This window comes from Spea bombifrons, chromosome 2 (assembly GCF_027358695.1).
Source record: "Spea bombifrons isolate aSpeBom1 chromosome 2, aSpeBom1.2.pri, whole genome shotgun sequence".
NCBI classification, from domain to species: domain Eukaryota; kingdom Metazoa; phylum Chordata; class Amphibia; order Anura; family Pelobatidae; genus Spea; species Spea bombifrons.
The window spans coordinates 135,013,648-135,040,709 of record NC_071088.1 but is presented as its reverse complement, the minus strand read 5'-3'; the positions used below and the strand labels follow the sequence as shown (position 1 = coordinate 135,040,709).

Below are 27,062 nucleotides of genomic sequence, written 5' to 3'. Positions count from 1 at the left end.
TTCTGGACATTTTTGATTAGGATACATGTTAGGAATATGGATTTTAAATGATAAACCTATAATATGAAACAAAATATTCCAAAAGGACAAAAAAAAATCTCAAATTTGGGTAATTGTAAAAACAATATTCCCCACCCCCCCTAATAAACTCCCTTTACCTGTAGACCTGGAGCCGCCATTGCTGTCAGTCATGTGACATTTGAGTGACTTTCCCGGCTCAGACACCACACTGAGCCAATGCTTTATGGCAATGCTAATGAAGTCCTTTCCCCATAGACACTAATTAGCCAGATGGTCCCTCTGGGTGATTAAGACTGAGCTTTTCTATTCTTTCTCACAGGCAGTATGGTAGTGAGTCAGGGTCCAAAAACATTATATTACGGGGCAAAAAAAAGCACAATATTTTTGAAAAGGTATTTTTGATCAGAAAAAAAAAAATATATATTTGTGGGAGATCTATCTCTACCTGGCTGGGCTCCATTCTATGTTAGGACCGTATAAAGATATTGTGTCCCCGCAGGCTTTATAATGTGAAGCGGCTGCAATACTAATATCTTTGCTTATTTCCTGAATCTATGATGAATGTGACCTCGCGTAGCTTGCCGTTTCCATGACTGGATGCGATTGCTTGACTGCCGCTTGGCTTTGGTTAATAATTACAGTTTATCCGAGTTTAATTTAAAAGGGATCTTGTCTTCACTGAACAATAGGCTGTTTTTATCCACGTCCTGGCCAGAGATCGGAAGCAAAACACTTGGCATATAACACAAAAGGATGTTTACTTAGAGGCTTCAGACTTGCTCCTAAGGGATCCTGAGTTTTTCCTCCCCAGTAAGTCATCTGTTTACTCTGCCCCCCCCTGTGCTGAAGGTGTTTAATTGTAGCCCTCAAATGATGTTAATCCCTCCAGGACTAAGGGTTTTTCCTAGAAGTCCGTGTTTTTTTTAAAAATCATGCTTCCCTTTTTCCATGATTGACGAACCAGCACAAAAAAATTAATTAAATAAGTAAAAACAGAAAAAAAACAACCCAAAACCCCCCACTTTTTGGGCAACATTATATTAATACCCCATATATATATGTGTTTGTATGCCCTATAGGGCCACATACTTTACATATTACCCGATATTGTATTTTTAAAATACTTGTGTCTGCAAAAAAAAAAAAAGGCTGGACTTACATATACGTCCTAAGGGTCATCTTGACCCAGTTTTTTGAGGACGTATATGTATGTCCATGCGGTTTTAGGGGTTAAAAGAAGAAAAGTGTACCCCGGGGGAAGGTAAGACCTGTTGCAAAAAGAGACAGCACAAGCATTTTCTAATCAATTTCCTATCCACTACCCTCACAAATGATAGCCAATGAGAAACAGGAGAGCGATAACCTAATGGGGAGGAATAATTAAGCAGATCCTAGAAGCAGGCAGTTGAGACGGCTGCTTGCAGGGTATACAACATATAAATGTGAACTCTGAGAGGGAGAGCTGGAGGGGGGCTGCCCCTGGAGGTTCACATTAGAGGGGTTTATAGTCATATATATTAATACCCGGGATCTGTATAAATTAGCTGACCCTATTAGCCATTTAATATCCCATCAGGGACTCCCCAAATGTGTTACTCAAATGGCTCCAATACCGATCGTCATGGAAACCTTGAGTCACCTGCATTCAAGCAGGGATATAAACCAGAACATACTGGAAGCAAATGCACCAGTTGGGAGTCTTATATATGATCATGGTGGGGCAAAAAAGGAAGGAGTCGTCTCACCCTGAGATTGGGGCAAAAACCCTGAGAGTTGGGTATATATCAATTATTGTTTTTTGCAAACACTTTATTATATATATTGATAAATTGTAGGATTCAGGAAAAGTTACATTTCCCACCATCTTTGAATAACGGATGAACAAGTCAAAAGATTGTAAGCCTGCGAGCCGAGCCCTCGTTACCTAATTTATCGGTTCATCTGTTGGTTTTAGTTGCCGAGCACGAGCGGCTGTCAGTATACACGGCGCTAGTCGCTGGGCACGAGTGGCTGTCGGTAGACACAGTGCTAGTCGCTGGGCGCGAGTGGCTGTCGGTAGACACAGTGCTAGTCGCTGGGCGCGAGTGGCTGTCGGTAGACACAGTGCTAGTCGCTGGGCGCGAGTGGCTGTCGGTAGACACAGTGCTAGTCGCTGGGCGCGAGTGGCTGTCGGTAGACACAGTGCTAGTCGCTGGGCGCGAGTGGCTGTCGGTAGACACAGTGCTAGTCGCTGGGCGCGAGTGGCTGTCGGTAGACACAGTGCTAGTCGCTGGACGCGAGTGGCTGTCGGTAGACACAGTGCTACTCGCGATACAGTGCTATACACGGCGCTAGTCGCCAGGCATGAGTGTGTGACAGACCTGCGGCAGGTAGTAAATACACACGTAGGATACGCAAATATTCCTGCTGGATCCCGTGTCCAGCTGTCTGCGGGTTTTGCATAAGATCTCTTTGTACAGGACAGACTGACAGACGCGAGACACCTGTCGCTGCAGCTGCCCCGCTGTCTAGACTGATACATCGGATGAAAAGAGAGCGCCGGGATCCAACATACAGCAGCTGCTAACATCCATCAGCAGCGCCTGCCCCCTGCCACAACCCAGCGCTGCACAACATGCCTCTCTGTATACCCACAGCCCAACCGGCACTGACAGAGTTAACGGCGAGTGACAACCAGAGCGTAGAGAGGTATGAACAAAACGAGGGGGAAGAGCAGGTGAGGGGATTAAATCCCTCTGCCTACAGACATATGAACCGTGATGAGCCAGCACTGCCGCAGAGAGCAGCGAGTCTGTTAAAGGGTCAGCGGAACTGAACCCATAACTCCCATAACTCACAGACCACAGAACCTTAAAGGAGATCAGATAAAATGTTAGCAAAAATATTGCCCAAACATCCTGATTTATACTGTCTGTGGTAAACAGTATGCCTCCGTCTTAATCACCAAGTCAGTCACCCTGACTAATAAATGTCTATGGAACAGACTTCATTAGCATTGCCATAAAGCATCAGCTCAGCATAGTGTTTAAGTCACCCAAAATATCACATGACTGACAACAATGGCACCGCAGGTCTGCAGATAAAAACAGGCTTGTGTCAATGCCGATCTACATTGCTGTATACAGCAGCTGGGGGGGGGATTACTGTATACAGCGCCGGGGGTGGGGTATATTACTGTATACAGCGCCAGGGGGTATATTACAGCGCTACGGAATTTGATGGCTCTATATAAAACAATAATAATAATTACTGTATACATTGACAGTTTTCAGAATAATTAAACTCTTGTATTAAAGCTGTCTGTACTGTAGGATGTATTTTTTGTTAAGACGTGTTTGGCAAATGGTGGCAAAAGCAGTAGTTAGTTTCCTGTAACGGACTCCATTTCCTTCTCCCTTCCTTTGATGAGGAACAGGAAGTAATATCTTGAGGAGGATGAGCAGTCCTGAGGAAGTTAAGATGGCTGCCCCCATGGCATTCATGTGAAGTCTGTCTCCTTTCAATGAGTTTGATAAACTTGCTTGCTGTAGGTACCCGACACCGAAGACCCCGCCCCAATGCTTAAGAGAATACATTTTTTAGTAAAAGTAGCAGAATTTGGGAAATTATAATAGATTAGAAGGTAGATGTTTTCCCCAATACATTTAACATGTGTTCTCATAAGGTCAGGAAAAGGGGTTAAAGATAAGACACCTTCAGTGGGGGCAGGGAATGGTTAGAGGTGGAGATGGCAGCATGGCTGCCTTATGGGTCCAGTGACGTTATAATGTGTATTTAAGTAGAATGCTAGGGTATGACATCATATCGCAGGAAGTTCCATTGACCTTGTGGGACACGCCCCTGTTTAAGAAGGAAATGGGTGGGGAGTGGGGCGTGTCAGAATGCTGCTCTTGCGCTAACCACTTCCCAGGTATGGTGGCCATGTGGTAGCTGCAAAGGTAGGACATCGGTGGCAAAAAACAGGACTGTATTACTTAAAACGGGACACTTTGCAGATGCGCCAATGCCCCTCATACAAGTTAAAGCGTACCTGTACAGCCAGAAAGTCGTCCTCGTCGGGCAGGATCCGGTACGTGTGAACGTGCTTCTGGAACCTGCAAGAGGGAAATTAGATTGTTAGCTGTGCGCAACAGGCAGCGATATACTCCAACATATCAGAGCGAGGCCGCATTTGGAGCTTAGAATGCGGCGTATCCATTGAGATGTCCCACTGCGCACAGAATGGGTTAATCTGGTGACCGACACCTCAACCCATTAAAAACAATGCATTGTGAGCGCGTACATGTACGTCAATCTTCCAAATCCTACAATTTACACACATACTAAAAAAAAATCTCATTTTCACGAAATGAGGATTATTCCTCCCCATGAAGTAGTCTCTCCTCTTACAAAGTTGCTGGTTGTCGCTGGTTCCTGACTCTAAGACGAGACCAACGACTGATTACGGTTTGAGTCTTTACAGCTGGAAAAACGGGGAAGAGTAGACTGGGGCCAAATGGGGCCGATCTGCCGGCAGATTCAATGTTTGTATCCGATTCCCTTCCATGTTTATACTGCAGGGGGCAGCACTTAAAATGCGCCGGTCAACATGATGCACCAATGATGTGTCTCCTGAAAAACGCAGCACATGCGGTCACCCTGGGGTGGAAATACACCTTGATTTTCTAGTTTTTTCCTCCCCAGCACCTGCCCTGGGCAGACTGTGGCCGACCAAACCTCCTCCCAATACATTGTTTAAATACACATCGCCGAGTGTCTGGCAGACCCACAACAAACATGTTTTGTATGCAACACGCCATAGACCTGGAGGCAGGTCGAAAGGTCATGTATGACGTGTCTTAACTCTTAGAGGATCAGGGCAGTTTATAATGCATGCCTGATTTCTGGGCATTAAAGGGTTAAAGAGAGTAAGCAGTCTCATCTATTCATGAAATGGACATTTGAAAAACGCCATTTTGCTCTCTGATGACCCCACCCACTAAGCAATCAGTAACCCCTCCCACACATCCATTGGCCACTCCTCCCACAGTGAAACATTACCTACTGTAATCACTCCATTACGGACACTTTTAATACGCTGAGAAATTGCTGGACTTCTGTAAAAACATCACATGTAAAAAAAAGCGGACAAATCTAGGAATTCACCCAAATAAATAAATCAAACCTGACGCTTTACTTTGGTGTTTACAGCCTGTTTGATTTGTAAGCGGAGGTCTGTTTTTGGTTTAAACAAACTCTACTTACAGGGATAACATTTCAGAAGAAGTGGAGCAACAACAAGGGAAAAGGCAAATCAATGTCAAATGATCAAAATGGGCAAAAAAATTAAAATAAATAAAAAAACTGCCTCCCAGCAGAAGTGGTAGAGGCTAATGTAGCGATGGGATTTAAACATGCATGAGATAGGCATACGGTCTACGAGACCAACGACTGATTAAGGTTTGAGTCTTTACAGCAGGAGAAACGGGCAGACTAGACGGGGGCCGAATGGGGCCGATCTGCCGGCAGATGCTATGGTTCTGTATGACAGAGGGGAAAGGTCCAGTAATCTGTAAGCGTTAAATAAAAGTGTGCACGCTGGGTTAATAATGTTTAATGACAGATGTAGTATTTCAGGTTAGTTTCTGCCTTATGAGGTCACCTCCCTTAGGGTGTTAATAGCAACCGAGTGTCCAACAGCTGTCTTTCATCACATAGAAGAAGGCGGGGCTTACTGTATAAATAAACAGTTCTCAGAACGTATGGAACACTAAGTCCCATCACTAATTAACCAAGTGCCCCATCGGGTAATTGCACAAAAACCAAGAGCGACCTAAAGCCCTCTTCAACAACAAAACTCTCATGATGCTCAATGAGTATGAATACCTCCCAGCTGTCCCTGTTTGAGAGGGATAGTCCCTATTTTCTCCTCTTTTCTAGGAGCTCAGATTGTTTGATGGATATGATGGTATCGCAGGGTTCTACAGCCCCGAAGGCCATGTTATTATGTATAAAACATGAATAAACAGCAGGGTATGGGCTATAAATAAAAGTCGGATACCCAAACAGTAATTATAGATGACATAAATGTCTCCATAAATGCCGCCCTGAACCACATCCCATAGACCAAAATATCCCTCCATGGCCATTTGAAATGTTATAAGCATGATGGGATTTGTAGTCCCCCCCCCAAAAAAAAAAAACAGCTGTGGGGCTCCAGATTAAAGGGAACCCAATGGAACATCGGACCATTTTTTGCTAGGGCAAAGTTCTAAAAGCAAAGCAGTTGTCATGGTAACCACTGTAAACATCCTGCTTCACCATGCAGAATTTTGCTTCATAAGGCTTGTTATATTTGATGTCAGCAATTCTTTAAGTAAAAACATGGCCCCTGATATATGCACGAATTAGTTGTAGAATTTTGTAATTTTTTGGGTTAAAAATATTAAGAATATTTTATAGAGCCAGATTTTGAGGTCATCAGAGAAAGTAAGAGAGGGACATCCGGTGGGTATAGAAGTAAGAGAGATCCAGGGACATGGACTGGTAGACTACGTAGATCATCTAAACCACTAATCTACTGTAACACCGCGAAGAGTTAAAATAAACCACCTGGTCCTAAAAAGTCCACACTTTAACCTATTCAGGTCGGGGGACGATATAGCTTGGAACCAAAGACCCAAAAGCAAGACTCCAATCCCCATCGGGGTTGAGGAGAAGACTTTCAATGGGCAAAAATGGATATTCAACACCAAAATAATTAAGGTAGTTATGGCAATGCCAGACCAAGGTCTCAATTTTAAGAACATATACCCCATTCACAATCGTTTTGCCCCTCAGAGAGTGGTGCGCTTGGTAGTATTCATTGTTGGTAAATACAAGAAAAAAAATGAAAATGTTGTTGATAGAAATCTCAAGGCAGGAATACAAAGAACCGCAGATTAAACGTTTGCTTTCTCCCTTTGACTTCCGCCTAGTTAATTATTTACCCGCCATATTTATTATTCATTCCAATTCAACTACAGTACTCAGTAATATCAGAAAGGGACATAAAGAGAGACCAGAAACCGCAAGAGACCGTCGGCAGGCACATGAATAGGGCAAGAGCATTGGCAGGTCAGAGCGTGTATGCAAAGACTCCAGAATTCGCGCATGGGAAATGCTGCTCGGACACGGGGACCTTTATACACTGTAACACCAACGATAGCCAAGTATCCATGTGAAACAAACACTTCTTAACCCGTGCTCCTTGCCTTGCAGAAGTTACACTCGCACAACGTCAGGGATTTCGTAGGCAAATAGTCAGGTGTATGATTAAGCAATTATACCAAACAGGTGCTAATGATCAATTAAATATGTAGGATGAAACACAATCATTAACTGAAACAGCTGTGTAGGAGGAATAATACTGGGCGAGGAACAGACTCACTAATGAGGTGAGGGTGCTAAAGACAGTTTAATGGCAAAAGTCATACACCGTGGCAAGACTCAGCACAGCAACAACCCACAAGGTAGCTATACCTCTTCTGCACGTCTAGGCAGAAATTCCAAGGGGTTTCCAGATGTTCTCGGCAAGCTCTTTTGAAGAAAAACAAAGGAATGGGCCATGCTGAGGGCCGTAGGCATGGTGGCTGGCCAAGGAAACTTAGTGCGGCAGATAAGACACATCATGCTTACTTTGCTTCTCAATTGGAAGGTGTCCAGCAGTGCCACCAGCCCAGCATTGGCAGAAAAGTTAGATTGTACACCCATCTAATGTCCGGAGAACTCTGGTCAGAAGTGGTCTCTATTGAAGACTTTCAGCTAAAAGCCCATAACCCCGACGTGGAAACGAAGCCAAGTGACTCAACTTTTCACGAAAACACATGATCCGGGGTGCAGAAAAACAGCAGCAGGTGCTCTGGACGGATGAGCTAAAACTTGAAATATTTGGCTGTGGCAGAAGGCAGTTTGTTCACAGAAGGGCCGGAAAGCGGTACACGAGAGTGTTTGCAGGTAACGGTGAAGCATGGTGACGGTTCCCTGCGAGTGTGGGGCTAGATTCAGTCAGAATTAATGGTCTCCTCAATGCTGAGAAGTACAAGCAGATACTCATCCATGATAGTATACCATCAGCGAGACATCTGATTGACAACGACCCCAAAACATACAGCCAAAACCACTAAGAACTATCTTCAGAAGAACAAGGAGTCCTGGAAGTCGTGGTTTTGCCCCCCAGAGAGCTCTGATCTCAACATCATCAAATCTGTCTGGGATCACGTGAAGAGAGAAGCGACTGCGAAGCCTAAACCCGCAGAACAACTGCGGTCGGTTCTCAAAAATGTTTGGAACAAACTACCTGCCGAGTTAAAACATAAACTGCAGTTTCTATTTTTGAAAACATTCTTACTTTACAGCATTTTTTCACACCTCCCTAAAAAGTTTTGCCCAGTGCTTTATATACACACACTCCGTTCAAAAGTTTGGACTTATAAATGTCCTTGTTTTTTAATGAAAAGCAAATTTTAACATAATATGAAATGAATCAGAAACCCAGCGCAGATGGGGTTAATGCTGTAAATGACAATTGTAGCTGGAGACGGCTGATTTTTAATGGAATCTCTTCACAGGCGTTCAGAGGCCCTTTATCACTCCTATCACTCCTGTGTTCCAATGGCCCTTTATCACTCCCATCACTTCTGTGTTCCAATGGCCCTTTATCACTCCCATCACTCCTGTGTTCCAATGGCACTTTATCACTCCCATCACTCCTGTGTTCCAATGGCCCTTTATCACTCCCATCACTCCTGTGTTCCAATGGCCCTTTATCACTCCCATCACTCCTGTGTTCCAATGGCCTTTTATCACTCCCATCACTCCTGTGTTCCAATGGCCCTTTATCACTCCCATCACTCCTGTGTTCCAATGGCCCTTTATCACTCCCATCACTCCTGTGTTCCGATGGCCCTTTATCACTCCCATCACTCCTGTGTTCCAATGGCCCTTTATCACTCCCATCACTCCTGTGTTCCAATGGCCCTTTATCACTCCCATTACTCTTGTGTTTCAATGGCCCTTTATCACTCCCATCACTCCTGTGTTCCAATGGCCCTTTATCACTCCCATCACTCCTGTGTTCCAGTGGCCCTTTATCACTCCCATCACTCCTGTGTTCCAATGGCACGTTGTGTTCATTGATCCAAGTTGAAAAGGCTAATTGATGGTTAGAAAACCCTTTTGTAATTATGTTAAAGCAAGAAATTTCCTTGTTTTTCATGAAAACCGCTCAGTGACCCCAAATGTTTGCACATTACTGTATAATTACACACACACGGTGTTTAAAACATTATCAGACTCTCAGAAACCCTTGCATTTTGTGCCCTTAGGGGTTAAACGGATTACATAATCCTAAATTGCTGAAAGCTACAGAGCAAAAACATGAAGATTTCTGCCTCGCATGACAAAAACGCCCTCAGGTTATATTTCTGAAGGTAAACGCGGTCACTACGTTACTATCAAGAGTTGTTTTTTTTTTTTTTTTAAACGTTTGTGTGCACCGAGCTTGGGAAAAATAAATATGGAATAAACGGACTGGTCGTGAGGCACACGGGGGGCAAACGTCTGGGGGGCTGCTGGCTGAAAGCACCCCATATTCACCCGATCCGGTGACAGATCGCCGGCGGGATATGTGAGCATAAAGCGCAGCCTGCCATATCCATCTATCGGACGCGCTTACACCATTAGGCGGCCGTCGGCTTTAAAGTGCCAGGGCCGCCTCGTTCTCTCCGGTACGGCCCTGTGGATAACTGCCGCCAGTGCAGGGCTAGTATGGGGCAGAACAACCTGGTTCCTTATTTAAAGGTCATCACTTCCATATCTGGGAACCCCAGGCCTCCTCCTCCTCCAGGCCGCCTTCGGAAAATTCCTCCGATCGCGGGATCAAAGGATTAGATAGAATGTAAGGAAGCTTTACTTTACTGAGAGGGTGGTAGATAAGTGGAACAGCCTCCCGGCAGAAGTGTCAAAGGCCAATACAGTGAGGGAATAGGATAGGCATACGGCTCCTAAGACGAGACCAACGACTGTTTGAGGTCCGAGTCTTTACAATAGACTAGATGGGCCATTAAAGTCTATGTTTACACCACACTTAGTGACAGCTGGATCTATTGGCTGACGCGGTACCTCATTTCCTAAGCCCGGCCTAAAGCGAATACCCAGATTAACGGACAGCCTCCAAAAACTAAACGGGGGAAGCAGGGAACACGCTAAGGAGGTGCGCCAAATCAATACACCATGCTTCCCGTGTTGAGACAAGGCCAAGGGACTCGTTTGACTCGGCACTCCTGAGGTTTTAAAAGGTTAAAAGAGAAACCAAAAAAACGTTCAGTTCCTCTTTGAACCAAGACGCAGGAAAGCAGAGGCGGTAAAAAAAAAAAAAATCATCAGAAAGAGGAAGGCCGACACGGCGATGGACTCCGGAGTCTTTAGGGCTTTGAAATTTACTGTAAACAGGAAGGATGGCAGATACACAAAGGGCCCTCTTTATCGGGGTGTTTTGCAAACAGTCATTTTCTCATTAAATAGTTTTTGCGAAATTGCCAAAATAGCGAGCAGAATGAATTAAACCACAAATAAGTAAAATATATATACGGTATATATATTTTTTAAATTTGATTAACTTTTTTTTTTTTTTTTTTTTTAAATGCATATCCCCTAAAAGGTCTTGTAAAAAAAAAAAAAATGCACATGATAAATTTTAAAAAATGCAGATATATATATATATATATTTTTAACAAGACCTTTTTGGGGATGTGCGTAAAAAAATTAAAAAATGTAAAAAAAAAATGAAATACACAAATAAGTAAAATATATTTTTTTATGAAAATGTATCAATTGGTATAACCTTCCTTGGTAAAGAAAAGGACGTTAAAGGACACTCCAGCCGTCGCATGCATTTTAATGCATATAACAGCTGCACTGTCCCTTTAAATTTTTGTGTTGTCCCCCTTTTGCAAATGGGGGGGTGGGGGGATGAATCCCTCCATATGCTTTTGCCCTCCCCCTCCTCACTCCTTAACTATTTTCCCACGCAGGAGGTGTGTTTGGCGCGATAATTATCAGCTCCTGGGCAAAAGCTGGAGATCCGCCCCGAGTCCCGTGCCCCTGTGCGGAAAGTGTTCCCATTTATTTCTATAGGAGCAGTTTTATGCCAGCGATAGCACAAAGTACTTTAATACGCATTCTTCTTTTATGGAGCTCTCACGAAGCGTAAACTGTCCCTTTAAGATACGGGTCTCTTTAGTGTGTGGAACCGTAAAAAGCAGATTTTTTGGGAAGGAAAAAGTTTTGTGGGTTTAAAAAATAAAATAAATAAAAGTTTCTAAAAAATGTTATTTAATCAGTGGCTTTTATTCTGAATACCGTATGCTCCGTAACGGAGATGGACTCATAAGGGTTAATGGTTACAGGCAGCACGGGGGTGAGTCAGACTGCTGAGGCGGAGAATTTAATTCCCAAAAGTACTACCCCTGGCGAGGGGGTATAAGAGCGAGGGTCATTGTCTAAGAGATGATAGGGTGAGTCACAAGCATTCGCTTCCAGACACTGACGCGGTAAGCGGGGCCCCCGACGGTATGTTTAGAGCCCGCAATCTATGTATTCAGAGAACACGTCCCAAGGAACTTCCCGTTCCTTGTTTACCTTATGGGGAAGCTGCAGCCCCAGAGCTGCAGCAGAATATCTCCTCTGTGGTTCGACAAATCATACAACTGATTGGCTGCTTATAGGAACTCGTCACGCTCCCAAACCTCACCCCCTTAACCCGGAGAACCGGAGGAGCGGCGCTTCACCCAGAGTCTTGGGGCAAAACCTGGTATGTTAATGAGCAGAGCCCCAATGCGCCCCCCCCCCGCCACCAACCAATGGGAGCCAGGCAGCTGAGATCACAAATCAAATGAAATCATGCGCGGGATCATAAGATCTGTTCTGGGTTTTATGTTTCAAACAGCAGCATCAAACCCAGCAGACGGCGGTCCTTTCAGACTCCAAACCTCGCAACGATGATGGAAACTTTTCTCAACGCTTTTAGAACGTTACAGTTAGTTAAAGTTGTTATAAAATCAGCTTTTCCTATGCTTTTCTTCCCCCATCCTGGATATATTTACTAAAAATCACAAACACACATGGCATTCTGCGAGTGGAGCAACATTCCAACACAGGGAGAGGTCAGACCGGCCAACGACCTCCGACCTCTGGGTAGAACCAATTCATCCAGATAACCAATGCCAGCTTCTCCTATATCTCAATGAACCATTAACCCGGCCGGCCTCGCCTATTCAATCCGCGGGCCGTTCTACCGGTTAAAGAGGCCGTTCCACTCATTCATTAGTCGGTCTGTTCTACCGTTCCACTCATTCATTAACCGAACGTGCTCTCGTTTTCGGATCTTAGAACACTCGTCTTTTTGTTCTTTCCCGTGTCGGAAACCTTCGGAAAGCTTGTTTTTCCAGTTTCCATGGAGACAGCCTATCAGTGCCTGCTTCACGAGCCACATGACAATTAAGTATTCCTGGGGAAAAAAATCTGAACGAGGCAACATTTTATGAGATTAAAGAACTATTATTGGGAAACTTCCGGAAATTTAACAGTCCTCGAAAATTGTGTTTCTAGAGCTACATTTACTTCTAAAAAGTGTCGAATTAAGCAAATATACCTCATTTTTAAGGGTTTGCCTGCAAATGCCCCCCGTCTCCAGATGTTTACGGAATGATCGGCTGCTGGGTATAGGAAGTGCTCATTCACACACACTCGCATTGACCCAATTGTCCCACTGGCATACCAGTCCATGAGACCATTCAGTAAATGGTAAGGGCTGGGGCAGTTCCGAGTACCCCCTGAACAATGAATGCATATGAAAGTGGGGGATTCTGCATCCAAGGGAGACACCATGAAGGGCAAGGAACGATAATGGCAAAGAAGCTGTTTGGAGGCACTGGCAAGCTGCAGCAAAGATGGCACAGGCAGGCTATTTGGGGGTTAGGATGATAAGCTGCCTGGTGGCAAAGGTGGCACTCACAAGCTATTTGGGGCAAAAGTCTATTCAAAAAAGTACGTGTGATAATCCTTATAAAAAAAATGTAATGCTTTACATGTATACACGGAAAAAATACAAAAATAAATGAAGAGCATTTGACCATTTGTGTGCTGGGATGGTAAACTCATCAAACTTTGCAGTGAAAGTGGAAGAAAAGTTTGCGAGCTACTGAAAGCTATTTACGGAGTATTTAGAGGACGAAGGAGAAACGCGTGATATACGTAGAAATAAAGCTACACAGTGGAAACACAACTCCCTGCTGCGTCTATACACATTCTCGGGGCTTTTAAGGCCGTAGAACCCTGCGATACCCTCCTACCCAGCAAACATTCCGAGCTTCTACAGAGGCATCAGGGGTGGAAAGGGGGCATCAGGGGAAGAAAGAGGTAAATCAAGGATTCGGCTCTGACAGAGGGATATTTAGGATGTATGGCACTCCTAATCGGTTAACAGAGTCATTTAGACCCGCATAGGGCTAGCTGAGCATGATGGGAGTTTCAGTCCCCAGTGGCCATGGAATGCTTGTCTTCAGGATACAGGGATCCGTTCTCTTTTTTTTTTTTTTTTTTTATCCCAGACTCTCCGAGTCCACGGAACCTTCTTTAATCTTCTCTTTCTTTCCCCCTCCATCCTGTATATAGCGCTGCCCGGCAAAGTCAGAGGAGGAGGGAGGGAGGTTATTATTACGCCCAGCCAAGTAAACAATGACAGGGAAAGGGAGAGCAGCAGGATGCGATGGTAAGGAGAGTAGCCAGGACCCACCTGGGAGGGGCTCGCGGCGAAAAGGGAGGAAAGTCAGGGGATTTAATATGGAGGATTTACGGAAATAGATCTCATTCACTATGCAAATGAAAGTGTACAGGCAGCTTAACTAATGGAGCACGAGAGGCTCGGTGAACTTAAACGTAACTCACCCTGGAAAATAAGTTATTTTAATCACAGCCACCAATTATTGGTGTAGTTAACGCATGGGACATCCTTTAGGTAGAGGTGGCATAAATACTGAAGGTGGTTTGAAAAAAAGTTTTGAACACGTTTTTAGGTATCTGCGTAATGTGACTGGGCGACCCATCCCATCAAGAGGACAATGCTAAATGCGCTGATATGGCAACAAACAGCCAAAGATCCCGTTACTGCCGTCAGTGTATTTCCATTATTTCTAAACCCAAATCGTGCGTATCCAGGCGTTGCTAGCGGGAGGTTACCGTTAACGGGGCTCCGGGGCTAACAGAGCCCAATGCGATGCGGAACCAGGGTGACGACGCCAGCCATGTTTCCCAAGGACGCGCATCATTTTCACATGTGGCTGGAAACGCGGCCGACGTGGTCACCCGACGCACAACCGTGTTATGAGGTCTGCATAGGGCTTGGTTATACATCACGTAACATTTTCCCGCCGTGCTTTGTAACTATCAGATAATTAAAAAAGAGCAATAATAGAAGCATTTTTTGTGCCTGCTGCCCAAATTAAATCTAAAAGCTAAAAATGTAAATAATTTACACAAAGGGGAATAGGGAACAGCACAGTGCGCTCTGGAGGATCACGGGGCCGGGTATCGTGCTCCCCCCAGGGATATCTGCGGGTTTGGTACACTGCGCCCTTGAGGATAACCGTGGGTCCGGTGCAGTGGGCCCCCGAGGATAACCGTGGGCCTTGTAGAGTACACGTCTGAGGAAAGCCACGGTCCCGGTACAGCACACCCCCCGAGGATAACCGCAGGCCTGGTACAGCACTCCCCCGAGAATAACCACGGTCCCGGTAGAGTACGCCCACGAGGATAACCCTGTGCTCGGTACAGCACGCCCCCGAGGATAACCGCGGGCCCGGTACAGCACGCCCCCGAGGATAACCGCATCCCGGTACAGCACGCCCCCGAGGATAACCGCAGGCAAGGTGTAGCGCACCTCTGAGAAAAACCATGGACCCGGTACAGTGAGCCACAGAAGATAACCGCGAACATCACCGAGTTACCGTAAAGTAACTTGGCCCCATATAGTTAGTGCTCACCACTAATGAGAACCATCAGCGATGCGGACGCTGTGGAATCTCCACTCATTGAGTGCCGTCTCCAGCTCTCCTCCCGATGATAGATCTACACACATTTATCAACGCGCAGAGCGCCTACTTCTACAAGGTTTTCTAAAGAACAGGGAGACATTTTCCCTGCCATATTAGAACAGCGCTACGGTCTGTGGTGGCACCATTTTTTATACTTTTATGCTAAATATCACTATTAATTGTTCTTTTCTACACATGTCGGAGCCCAACGACCAGTAAGGATAAGTGATAGAGAGCGGTACTTACAGAACACAGAGCGCGTAGGCCCCGGAGACACTCTCGCTGTCCCGCACCAGGAAGCTGCCATCTCTACCAGCCTTGGCGAGCAGTTCTTCAGCGGCTGCCCGGCTAAGATCCCGGTGGTACCAGGGCAAGGCCATGTTGCCGGCAGCTGCCGACGCTCCGCCGCATCCTGACGCCATGTCCGGTCGGCAGATGAAACAATCCCAATTTATATATGTATAAAAAAAAACTATGGAGGAACAGCTTTATAACTTAATGCCCGGGAGCCGTTTGGAGTAAATCATATTAAATCAGATTACGAAACAATATAAAAAAACTTAAGCCAAAATATATACGACTCAAATAATAATATCTTAGAACAGCTATAAAAAAATGTATTTTTAAAAGTCCCTTCTTGAAATTTATGAACCGTAAACTGTTTTGTTTGGGTTTTTTTTGGCTCAGATCCGCTGAATTGAACTAAAAAGTATGTTCCCTGTGACTCCTGCGGCGCGTTAAATAAAGGCACGTCTCAACAAATCCAAAATGTGCAATTCTTGGCTTTTTTTATCTTCAGATAAAGGAATTTGCCGTCTTGCGGGACGTTCCCTTTGATGAGTAAAATCTCCAGCATCTGACCTCATAAAAAAAAAAAAGCATAAAAAGGAGAGTTCCTGAACTTTTAGGGTGGCCAGTCCAAGGGGCCGATGCCACCCAAAGTAATTCCAGTCACTTCCAGATTCCCGGGTTGGTAACCGGCACACGAGCCGCAGGAGGGATCTGCTGATCACTTTTAGATCATGCACTCAGCAGACCAATGCTTTTCCTGGGAGTGATCGCTGTGACTTGAGAAACACTCCAAGTAAAAAAAAAAAAAAAAAAAAGAAACAAACCCAGCTTCGGGCCAAAGCTCTCCCACAGCTCTCCCGGAGCGTCTCCCAAGACATCAGAACACAGCAGTGCAACAATGTAACCAGCGGGATCTGGTGTGTGGCACGGGACAATCCAGCGCCTAAGGGGGGGGGGATCCCTTAACCCTTTCCTCTCTCAGGCAGTTTTAGTGGGTGTTGGGAGCCCGCTCCAGAACCAGTTCAGCAAAACTCCAAGCTCTCCCGGCCAGTGGGTGGAATGAAGCCCCCGAACGCTGCGCGGATCGCGGAGGAATCCCCATGTTAATAGAGAAGATCTGTCCCTTTTTTTTCTTCTTTTTTTTTTTTTTGAATTTGCAGTGAAAGAGGAAACTCTGTGTCTCTCCTCCCTCTGCACTCCTCCTTCTCTCCCTGCCCAGCTGCTCCACCAGCTCTATCTCACAATCCAGCCCTCTGCTGCAGCCATTTGCACACACATGCCCTTCTTAAAGGGACAGCGCACTCCCCAGACACTAGCCTTCCCAAAACAAAGCCGCGCGGCATGTCCCCTTTAACTAGCACAACTTTAGAAACTGCCCGCCGCCGCCGCAGGACGTTATATTCGTTACCGTGAAATACTTTTTACGTCAAACAATGTTTCGGCGTAAAGTATATTGTAACTTAGCCGGCTACACCGCAAAGTAATAAAAATAACACGGCTACGTAGTAACTCGTTGTTATTCAGAATACCCGTGAACTCCTTTTGTATATATTTCTGTTATTGGAAAGCAGTGACCTTTAACGAAAGCCGCTCATTCTTTCTACCGCATCGGAACATATGAGTGGTAGATACCTGGAAAAGATGTCAAGCAGCGGTGGTTCAATAACAAAAGTGTGCTATATCTGCTTAAAAGGGCGCGTGCCGTACACAGATATATATCAAGAAATACTTGTATTATAGCATACAGAGGGTCGGAATTCTGGCGGTCAGAGCCGTAGATACATACATCTTTCATGGATAGTTATATGACCGGGTCGCTGAGCAATGTTTCCATTACCGCTGTATCATCAGTTGAAATACCTTCGTTGTCAATATATTTACCTGCTGGTCTTCGTTATAGCAATGGGATCTTAAAGAGTTAACGAAGAGTCAGCTCATATGGAAAGATCCCAGGGATGGAATTGTTGCTGTCCGGCTTGAACTGGCCATGTAGTCCGGGTCCGGCGAACGCCCCGGGGGGCTGCTGGCAGACAACAACCTATACCCCTCGATCTGCCTCTCCTGGGGGGATCAGATGCTGCCGGCCTTAAAGTGCCAGGACTACCTAGTCCTTCCTAGCGCGTCCCCCATTGACATTGTGTGAATAAAACACATTTCGTCTTCTCGGTCCTGTAGCCCCACTTCTAACGGCAATCCCCTAACCCAAAAAGTGCCTGTTTTTGGCCATTTAGATATTTTGGCGCTTTATAAAACAATATATATATAATAATCCACATATACATATAGATGATACATATATAAACACACGCTAAGGGTTACAGTTACACATATATGATTCATCCTTTCTACGTGTGATAGCCGAGTCCTGCGTATGACAAGAGGCTTGTTGTGCCATGTGAGGGGTCACGGAACAGAACGTACGGTCAACAGCTGTGCCGGCCAGCTGCGCCCAAAAAGCGGCCATTTCTCTCTATATATAGGATATTCTTTAGGCAACTGCAGAGAAATATCCCACATTACTACCTACCGATAATATGGCCCCCGAACCAGCATTAGTAAAAAGAGAAAAACATTGAAATAAGTAATAGGAAAATACTAAGCACGGCGCAAAGGATTATGGGATATAGAGCTGGGAAGAAATTAGCATATTTGGGAACTCTCACGCTTCCACGTTTTATTGCCCCGATCTCAGGGTGACACCATTTACACATGACTCCTGTGATCATATATGAGACTCGCAGTTGGTGCTTTTGCCACCAGTATGGTATACATGAGAGCCCTGCTTGAATGCAGGTGACTTAATTAAGCGCATGTTCATATAATGATAAGTCAAGGTTTCCATGAGGACCGGTATTAGAGTAATTTGGGGAGCAACTACATGGAATCTTGACAATGGGCTATCAAAGGGTTAATATTCCAAGAGTTTCGTTTAGAAAGTTCTCAGGTATGGTAATGAGGTTCCACAGCCGGAATATCAATGAGTTATAGAAATATCATACAGAGCACGGGGTAGTTTTACAATCCATGTTCTGCACCATTGTGTAAGTGTTAGTGTGATAGATGGTGTGACTGGGAAAACAATGGCTCTGCTGATGGACGTTTTGTGGTATCCTAGGAACCACCTGATCCCAGGCAGGGAACAGATCACTGTCCGAGACCGTCACAGGCTCAGGTAGATACTCCATCGCAGTCTTGAGGAGGAACATTAATCCCCAGCCGTCACTGCCATGGTGTCCTCACTCCCCAGGTCTCCTTGGACTTCATATCCTTTTCCACCTAACCCCAGCTCCATAGTCCTCAGAAGACCGTTCCACCACCACCCTCACTAAAGGGATCTACATCCAACACCGTCACAGGTTAACCAGTGCTGCCCCCTGTAGTCTGCGGGAGTTCAGACCCATAGTGCTTCTACAGAGATCACCTGACCGGTCCGAGGAGAAGCGGTGGTCTGGGGGTCCCTGATCGCCCAATCTGCACCCGGTTATGTGATAGAGGGGCAAATTCTTACCAAAATCTGCTGTGCATTGGCTACTTCAAGGCTGCACACCCCCCAGTCCTCGAGGGCCACATTTTTTTTAATATCCCGGCTTGAGTGCGGGCATCTCAATTAACCCCTTCATGACCAAGGATATTTTGCACCAACCAACTCTAAAAGAGCAATTTTTTTCGGCACTTTTGTTGTGTGTTCATTCAACAGCTATTTTCTCATTTTACCGCACAAATTTTATATCATTTTATTAAAGGACAAGCTTGGCTTTTTTGGAGGCCATATTTTATATATTTAATCCATCATTAGGCATAAATAAAAGAAGACTGAACGTATGTTTTGCAAGCTACAAATTATTTAAATGTACCCGACTGGCAATATTAATATGGCAAACACAGGAAAACGATGGACGGGAGGTCCCCTTTAAGGAACCGTTACCCATCGTTTCTCCAGTTAATCAAAACTTCCAGTTGGTTTTGCTAGACGACTGAGCCTTTAAATGAATTCCTAGAGAGAAGTGCGAGGATCCCAATTTGATCACATTATTATTTATTGGTTTATATAGCGCCATCATATTCCATAGCGCACATGAGCATAGCTGCTCAAATAGCAACCATAAAATCATGCATTTTCTGAGACGACACAGACAACAGAACTTTTGGCTGACAAGGCAAATTTCCCGTTTACTTGGACTTGCTTAGAACCATAATTATAGAACCATTGTAGAGAGGTCGGTGGAATCATGTATGCATGATTGTCCCAGGGCCAAGGGCCTGCTAGTGCACATGTTATGTGATGTGTGTGAATATATATATATATATATTGAAGGGGCCCTTGTAACGGTGTTACCCCAGGACCCCAACCAGCATTGCTCTGCCCTTGTTTCCATGCATGTTGTTCAGCCACTAGCTGGCAGTGTTGCCCCGTTAGAGACAGTCACAGAGTTGGAGTTCTAGCCTCCAGAGAGTTCTGTTCTGCTATTGAAGGGGTCAAAGAGCTGAGGCAGCTTCTCACTGCTACCAGGCTGACTATGTTCCTTGTTTAACCAGTGACGCATATTAAAAAAATGCATCGTGCAGGGCAGCAGGAGGAATTTAAACTGGAACCTTGTGATATACGTTGTGCATGAGCGTCTGCGGTTAAAGGTTCATTGTATTGACCAGTAGCCGTAGCAGCTAGATTGAACCAGAGCCCATTGTCCCTCAGAGTTTGCTTAAAATGGAAATAAACATTTGCTATAGAACACAGTGACAACCCCCCCCAACATTTCAGGAGTCGAAATGGGGACGTCAAGAGGCCGATGTGACTGGCGGTGGAAGCGGGTGCAGCCAGGTCATGGCCACGGCCCTGGACAGTCACCTTGAGGCGCTCAGCACAGAACCCCATTGATTATATGGTTACCTGACCCAACAGAGGCAAGACAGAGGGGCCGTTACCCAAGACAAAGGCCAAAACACCGTCCCCATAAACAAGGACTCTTGGCAAAGCGCGAGCAAGAAATGAATGACCTGACAGTTTCTTTTAAAGGACCAAAAAATCAGCTCTTGAGCAAAATCGGGTTAATCAACGGAGAGACCAGAAATGACACACTTATTTACTTTATTATCAATTCTCACGTTTCCAGCCTGTATTTATTTAATTACTCTTCACTGGTGATCACAGGCGGGTTAATAAGTGACAGTAACCTGCATGCATACTAGTGATCCCACAAGCAGTTTGTGCACGTTGATTGGGACAGAGGCCATAAAAAAATAAACATTATCTGTGTGGTGTCAGCAGAATATAATGCCAATGCATAAAGGTTCCCTTCTTAGCCCCATATGCAAATGAACTCCTGCTAGAAGCAGAGATGATATTATAATAATAAAAAAAACATGGTGCTGCCCCATCTATAGTGTATAAATACTGGATTCGTGACCCTATAACTAGTGAATTCTTCCCTCTATGGAGAGATCCCCAATTAATCTACCTAGTTGGAGAGAATGGGAAAAGGCGTGAAGGTGAATATTGAGTCAGAAGACCCTTGGTGAAGAGGATACAACTATTACATATATTATATGCACAGAGCTGATCTTATTTTGATAAGTTTAGTAGTCCAGGTCAGTACGTATAGAATGAGGAATGGCTAATCCTACTTCCACAGTGGACACAAAGTTCTGGTAGTGGCAGAAGGTCCAAAAACTGGACATTGGGTCAATGGGCTTCCAGATTCAGCATCTCCATAAAGCTGTGAGAGCTTCTTCAGTTCTTCTGATTGTTGCAGCGAAACGAACGTCACTCGGGAATAGCGAAGACTCTCTGCTGGTGTTACTTTAAGCTCAAAGAGAAGTTCATTGCATGTTTAGAATGCCTAGAGAAGCGAGCAGAGCAAAGGGCAGCAGTAGGCTTCGCTCGGCCATGTCGGCAGAGCCCTTGAGCTTGGCGTAATACTGGGTCACCTTCACATTGGGGTTCCCTTCTGCTGGAGTAAACCAAAGCTGCAGACACAAGCCGCTGCCTCTCGTGTACGTTGTGTGCTTGTAGGAATTACTCCAGATATTCTCACAAAAATCTTTGGCCGTTTTGAAGACTTCTCCAATTTTCTTGCACTGTGTCCCTAACGGGCACTGGTTTGCCCCTGTTAAAAAAAAAAAAACAACAACAAAAAAACATGACTTGAGATTGAAAGACAAGACGTCATCATATAACATACCCTAACATAACATAATGACCCAAATCTCTCTGTTCCACTTTCCTCCCCTGACGCCCCTCTTTTCTAGGAGCTCGGGATATTTGCTGGCTATGAGGGTACCGCAGGGTTCTACAATCCTAAAAGCCCCGATAATGTGCATAGAAACAGTATAAGCAGAGTTTAAAAATATTAAACCGTCAATAAAACGTTTTTTCTTTAAAAAAAAAAAGAAAAAAAAGCAGCTTAAAGGGTTCATCATGAGGGGATACCAGGGCTTGACCATTGACAGGTTGGCTCTGGCAGTTTATGTCCAGTGGCCTCCTGAAGTAAGTGCGACTGATTTTAACCTCCACAGCATTCCATATCATCCTGTCCTGTTAGCTACACAAACTTTTTTTTTTTTTATTATTATTATTTTTTTTTTAAAACACTGTCAGGATTTGTTCATGGGAAAATAAAGTTTATCCATGGTGAGCTGGAGGGTTCTGTCCTCATCCCATATCACCCTTTCCAAGTCTATTAATGGTGGTGGGGGGTCTCAGTACACAATTCCAGGACCAGATTGGGGATAACTTGATGACTCCGGTACTTTAAGGCCACTGGTCAGTTCCATCCGCACAGCTGAACTTTTATACTGGCCAGCATAGACCGGGGGTGAAGCACCGCTTTTCCGGAACCCTGGGATTGCATCTTCATGCAGGACAGCATCACTTGGTCATATCCACTCCCTGCCCTGGTTCAGACCACTACTGTCTACTTACCACCCCCAACATGTAACCGGAACTAACCCCACAACCAGTCCTCATCCCCGAATCACAACCATATCCCACCTGTAGGCCGAGTTTCTTCCATACTGGGGTGGTCCATATAAAGCTCGAGTATCTGGCAGACTCACCTGTTGTCCAGTTCCAGCCTTTGTGCCAGTTTGTCATACAGGTGTGGTCCATCTTACAATCATCAAACCAAGTCTCACAGTCCTCTTTGCACAGGGGAACATCTACTATTCGTTCTTTCCTCCAACCACTATCAACCTGAGCGAGAAACGCAGAAGCGAGAAACATTGCGTATCAGCCATTTGTCCGAGTTCTCAATATGGTATTTGAGCCTCAAACTGGTAGAATGGCTCAGTCTCAATCACCCAACTGGACATGCTGACTAATGAAAGTCTATGGAGTAACGGACTTTATGGCAATGCTAATGAAGCATCAGCTCAGTCTGGCGTTTGAGCTGGGGAAAGTCACACAAATCACACTACATGACCAAAAGCATGTAGACACCCAACCATCATGTGACCTCCATGTGACCTATGGTGGCGATTTATTTAAATGTCCTGTATCTGCTGCATAGTCCACAGCCCACATGGCTCACCTGCTGGATCCAGGGTCCTAGATTAGGTGAGCATTCATAGAAACAGGTGTCCTGTATGAAGTGCTTCTTGCATTCTGGAGACATGGCCCCACAGTGGTTCCAGTTGAAGTTGTACAGATAGGACTGATCGTTGTGAGCCTCTTCGCTGACGTTGACCGTACAGCAGGACTTCTCCTTCCAAGGAGTACACTAAAGGTAGAGGAAAACATTCACCTAAAACTACACCGAAGGTCCATGGGGTACAGATCCCCACCAACATTAAATCCAGGTAAGATAAAAGTTATGTATAAAGCACCCACCGGGCTCCTCGGATATCATTCAATCACCGCCTGGAGCCGACCGTGAAGATTCTACAAACTGCCCCTGAGAGGGGTACTTGATGTCGGTTCTAACCTCACAAGAAGTCATTTATCTAACAAAGGTACAGAAAGCTTTAGTATCACCTGTCCATGTAACGCGTCCTCAGGACCTGGTTCAGACTTGTGATGTTTCGCATCCATACAGACATCCAGATATTGATTAGCTGCATAGGCAGCCCCCAGCACACAGACCATTCGGACGAACCACCGCAGCATGGCTCTACAAGTAGAAAATAAGATGAGAATTATTACTGAAACACACAGAAAAATACTATATATGCCATTTATAATAATATACACACACACTATATGGACACCTTACCATTACACCAACAGTGATTTTTGATGACATCATATTCTAACACAACACATAGACATTAATACGTAGTCGGTCCCCCTTTGCTGCTATATCCACTCTTCTGGGAAGGATTTCCACAAGATCTTGGAGAGTTTCTGTGGGAATTGTTACCCATTCATCCAGTAGAGCGTTTGTAAGATCCAAAACATAAGACATTTTGGACAATGCTCTGCTTCCAACTTTGTGGGAACAGTTTGGGGAAGACCCTTTTCTATTCCAGCACACAAAGCAAGGCTCATAAAGACATGGTTGGACGAGTTTGGGGTGGAAGAATTTGAGCGGCCGCACAGAGCCCTGACCTCAACCCCATCGAACACCTTTGGGATGAACAGAAACGGAGATTTTTAGCCGGGCGTCTCGTCCAACATCAGTGCCTGACCTCACAAACGCTCTACTGGATGAATGGGCAAACAATAGTGTTTAGATGTAGACTTACTGGCCATTGTTGCAACCTTGACTAGAAAACCAGTACCTGGACACTCAGTTACCAGTGGTTATCCTAAGAACAATAACCTTGATACCGGCAGAAAATCATTTGTCCTTAACAAGAAGAATGTAGGGATTGAACATTAGGAACCTGAATATGAGGACAACGGGGACCAGCCATCCCTGCATCAAGGCTCTTAAGGGAAAATGAGGAGGACTCTGACCGGAGGAAGACCTCCAAATTCCACCCCAATGAGGCAGGACATCCTTTCAACTGCCCCTAATACAAAAGGAGCCTAAAGGAACCGATCAGCTCAGAGATGTCAGGACCGCCAGGCTCCCTCTCGGAGTCACAGATACCAGCAGGCAATAAGGAGATACAAGATGCTTCTGTTTTAAATACAAGATTATTGTTTCCCTTTTTTTAGCCCGTACTCAACACATCAATGGTGCGATTGTGCCTTATATTTGGGGTATTGTTGGGAGAAAAGCATTTTATTGTTTTGTGAATGTTCGTGTTATATAAACTCTTATATAACTGTTGTGCGTTTCTTTGCCACAGGTCCCCAAAATTGCTTACATAGGCATTTCTTACGGAAGGAGCCGATGAATAACACGAAGTGCGCACACACCTTTGACCGGGTAACACAGTAACGTACGTTATACTTCGCTACATCATGAAGAGCCAACCCCAATGAGCTTCTGCTGCAGGAAGAGCTTGGTCGGCCCTGTATAATGTATAGGTAATTCACAGAGAGTTCTTCAATGGCTTATTACACATTGAAATATACATTATACAGGGCCAGATCAGACCTACGTCGTGGAGAAACCCACCATTGTGAGCGCTTCATGATGACTAGCGAATGGAGGGAGTTGAAGCCGCAGTCCTCCTTCAAACTCCAAAATTAAGTTTAAAAGAACCAGTTTAATGGCCGATCTCCATGCTATTCCATTCAGAAGATAAAGTATTCCCTGCTTCAGGTCACTTTCTATCAGAAGAGGTGGTAAGTTGGAGAAGAAAAAAAAGCTTTGGGAATGGAGCTAGGAACTTTGTTTCCTAGGAACTTCTCTTACCCCACCTTGCAGGATGCAAGGGGGTCCCAGCTGACGTTGGGCACACTATTTTTAATGGCGGCAGGGAGTGCCTCTACGCCGCTCCCTTGACCCAGAGTTTCCCCTTAGTGACCCGGAGACGCAGCGCTTCACCCAAAGCCTCCGGGGTAAAATCCAGAGAGTTCCCCAGTATACAGATGCCCAGTCCGGGCCGGCGCGGTACAACCTACTCGCACAAAATAGTAATCTATTAGATATGTACTCTATTCACCCTCTGAAACAATTAAACAACAACTTCAATTTGATAGATAAGTGGAACAGTTTCCCAGAAGAAGTGGTAGAGGTTAACACAGCGAATAAATGTAAACATGCATGGGACAGGCATATGGCTCCTGACTGTGGTGACAACCACACATCTGTTACATGTTTTTTTCCATGCTTTTTACCCCAAAAGTTGGCGCTTACCGTGTCCAAGACGCCGCGGTTTCACCGTGAAGCCGTTTAGGAGCGAAAGGGCTTTAAACCGGTTAAATGCTTGACTTTTACACCTCTAGGCAAGAGCAAAGGTCTCGATGGGCTCTCTATTAATCATTAGATGATTCCAATTAAGGAACAACCCCGACCATGAGTGAAACGCAGACAATCTATACTTATATATTATATCATTCTAACCCGATATGGCATTTATTCAGATTAGACCCCTCACTGGGTTATAATAGATATTAAATATATATAAATTTGTCCCAAAACTTTAGCACTTATAACCAAGTCTAGCAGACTTGGTTATAGCCGTTACATTTATTTATATAGCACCTGCAGATTCCGTAGCGCTGTTACCATGTGTTTGGTCTGGCGGCTCGGTAACTTCCATTATTTGTATTTATAATTAAAATTCTATATATTTTTATTTGGTGGAGATTACCTGGTGATCCCGAGGACTCTTAATCGTCTGTATGGAGCTGCCTATGGGGATTCGTTTATCACCTGTGTGCAGGATTTAAAGCTCCCCCTCCCATAATCAAGGAATAACATCACTCAATATAGCAAATATATATATAGTATATATATATATATATATATATAATGAGTTTTTTTGCAGAATATTTTCACACCTGTTGCACCTGTTCGCCAAGTGTCCCTGTTTAGGAGTGGCAGTCCCTCTTTTTTAAAAGATCGGATAGTTTGCTGATGAAGGGCCAAAACAGCACGTCGAGGCTGTAAGTAAACTACAACATGGGGCTTTATTCACTAAAGATGGCAGGAGAGTTTGGATTCGACTAATATCACTATACGCTAGGAAGGTACAAGCGTCTGCGGCAAGAAAGGCTTTGTTGGCGCTGTATAAGGCATAGTGAAATGTGCCAATTTTACTTTCCCGATTGAATCATGCATTATTCAGGGCCATGTCACAAGAAACCTGCCAGGGATGGACCTTCAAGATGTTTCGCAATGAAATGGGTTAAATCCACAGCTATCCTGCAAACTCTCCTACCAGCTCCTGCCTTAGTGAATAAACATCCTTGGGCTTTATTCACTAAAGAGAGAGAATGCAAAGAGGAGACCATTTCAGCTCTCGCTGATTTTAGTATGCATCGTCAAGGGAACCACCCCATTGAGCTTCTGCTGTGGAAGGAGCTAAGCTGACCCTGCGTGATAATAACGATGATAAAGTCCATCCAAGCAGGGTTGATAATATTATTATTTTTATTCTTATGGGCGCCGATGGTGATAGAATGATCCGGAAAGGGCACAGTCATCAATTCTTCAGCGGAACAGACAGGGTTTATGAGGTTTGGAGAGATAAGGATTTCTAACCGGAGAAATGTTTTCTGAGAAGAAGATCTTGCGCAAACCTGCAGACGTGATTTTCACTCCAGCTGGGTTTGCTGCTTCCACCTCTTACACGGGTCCCAAATGT

The 27,062-nt window shown here is 44.8% G+C and overlaps 2 protein-coding genes across 2 annotated transcripts in view; both read right to left on the bottom strand.

Annotated features, from left to right (window-relative positions):
* The window catches only part of INPPL1 (inositol polyphosphate phosphatase like 1), a 35,005-nt gene extending 18,206 nt beyond the window's left edge, over positions 1–16,799 (bottom strand). The window contains exons 1-2 of the mRNA XM_053456603.1: positions 15,378–16,799; positions 4,052–4,115 (exon numbers count right to left, since the gene is read on the bottom strand). Of these exons, the coding sequence (XP_053312578.1) occupies positions 4,052–4,115; positions 15,378–15,553 (240 nt within the window). The 5' untranslated portion in view covers positions 15,554–16,799. The remainder of the gene's footprint in view (positions 1–4,051; positions 4,116–15,377) is intronic.
* A 3,692-nt stretch (positions 16,800–20,491) lies between these two features.
* On the bottom strand, positions 20,492–25,689 carry LOC128474299 (folate receptor alpha-like). The gene is made up of 5 exons (XM_053456604.1): positions 25,610–25,689; positions 23,392–23,527; positions 22,949–23,137; positions 22,476–22,611; positions 20,492–21,526 (listed from the first exon to the last, which is right to left on the bottom strand). The coding sequence occupies exons 2-5, from the start codon at positions 23,521–23,523 to the stop codon at positions 21,240–21,242; spliced, it is 744 nt and encodes a 247-aa protein (XP_053312579.1). The 5' UTR covers positions 23,524–23,527; positions 25,610–25,689; the 3' UTR covers positions 20,492–21,239.
* Positions 25,690–27,062: the final 1,373 nt, after the last annotated feature.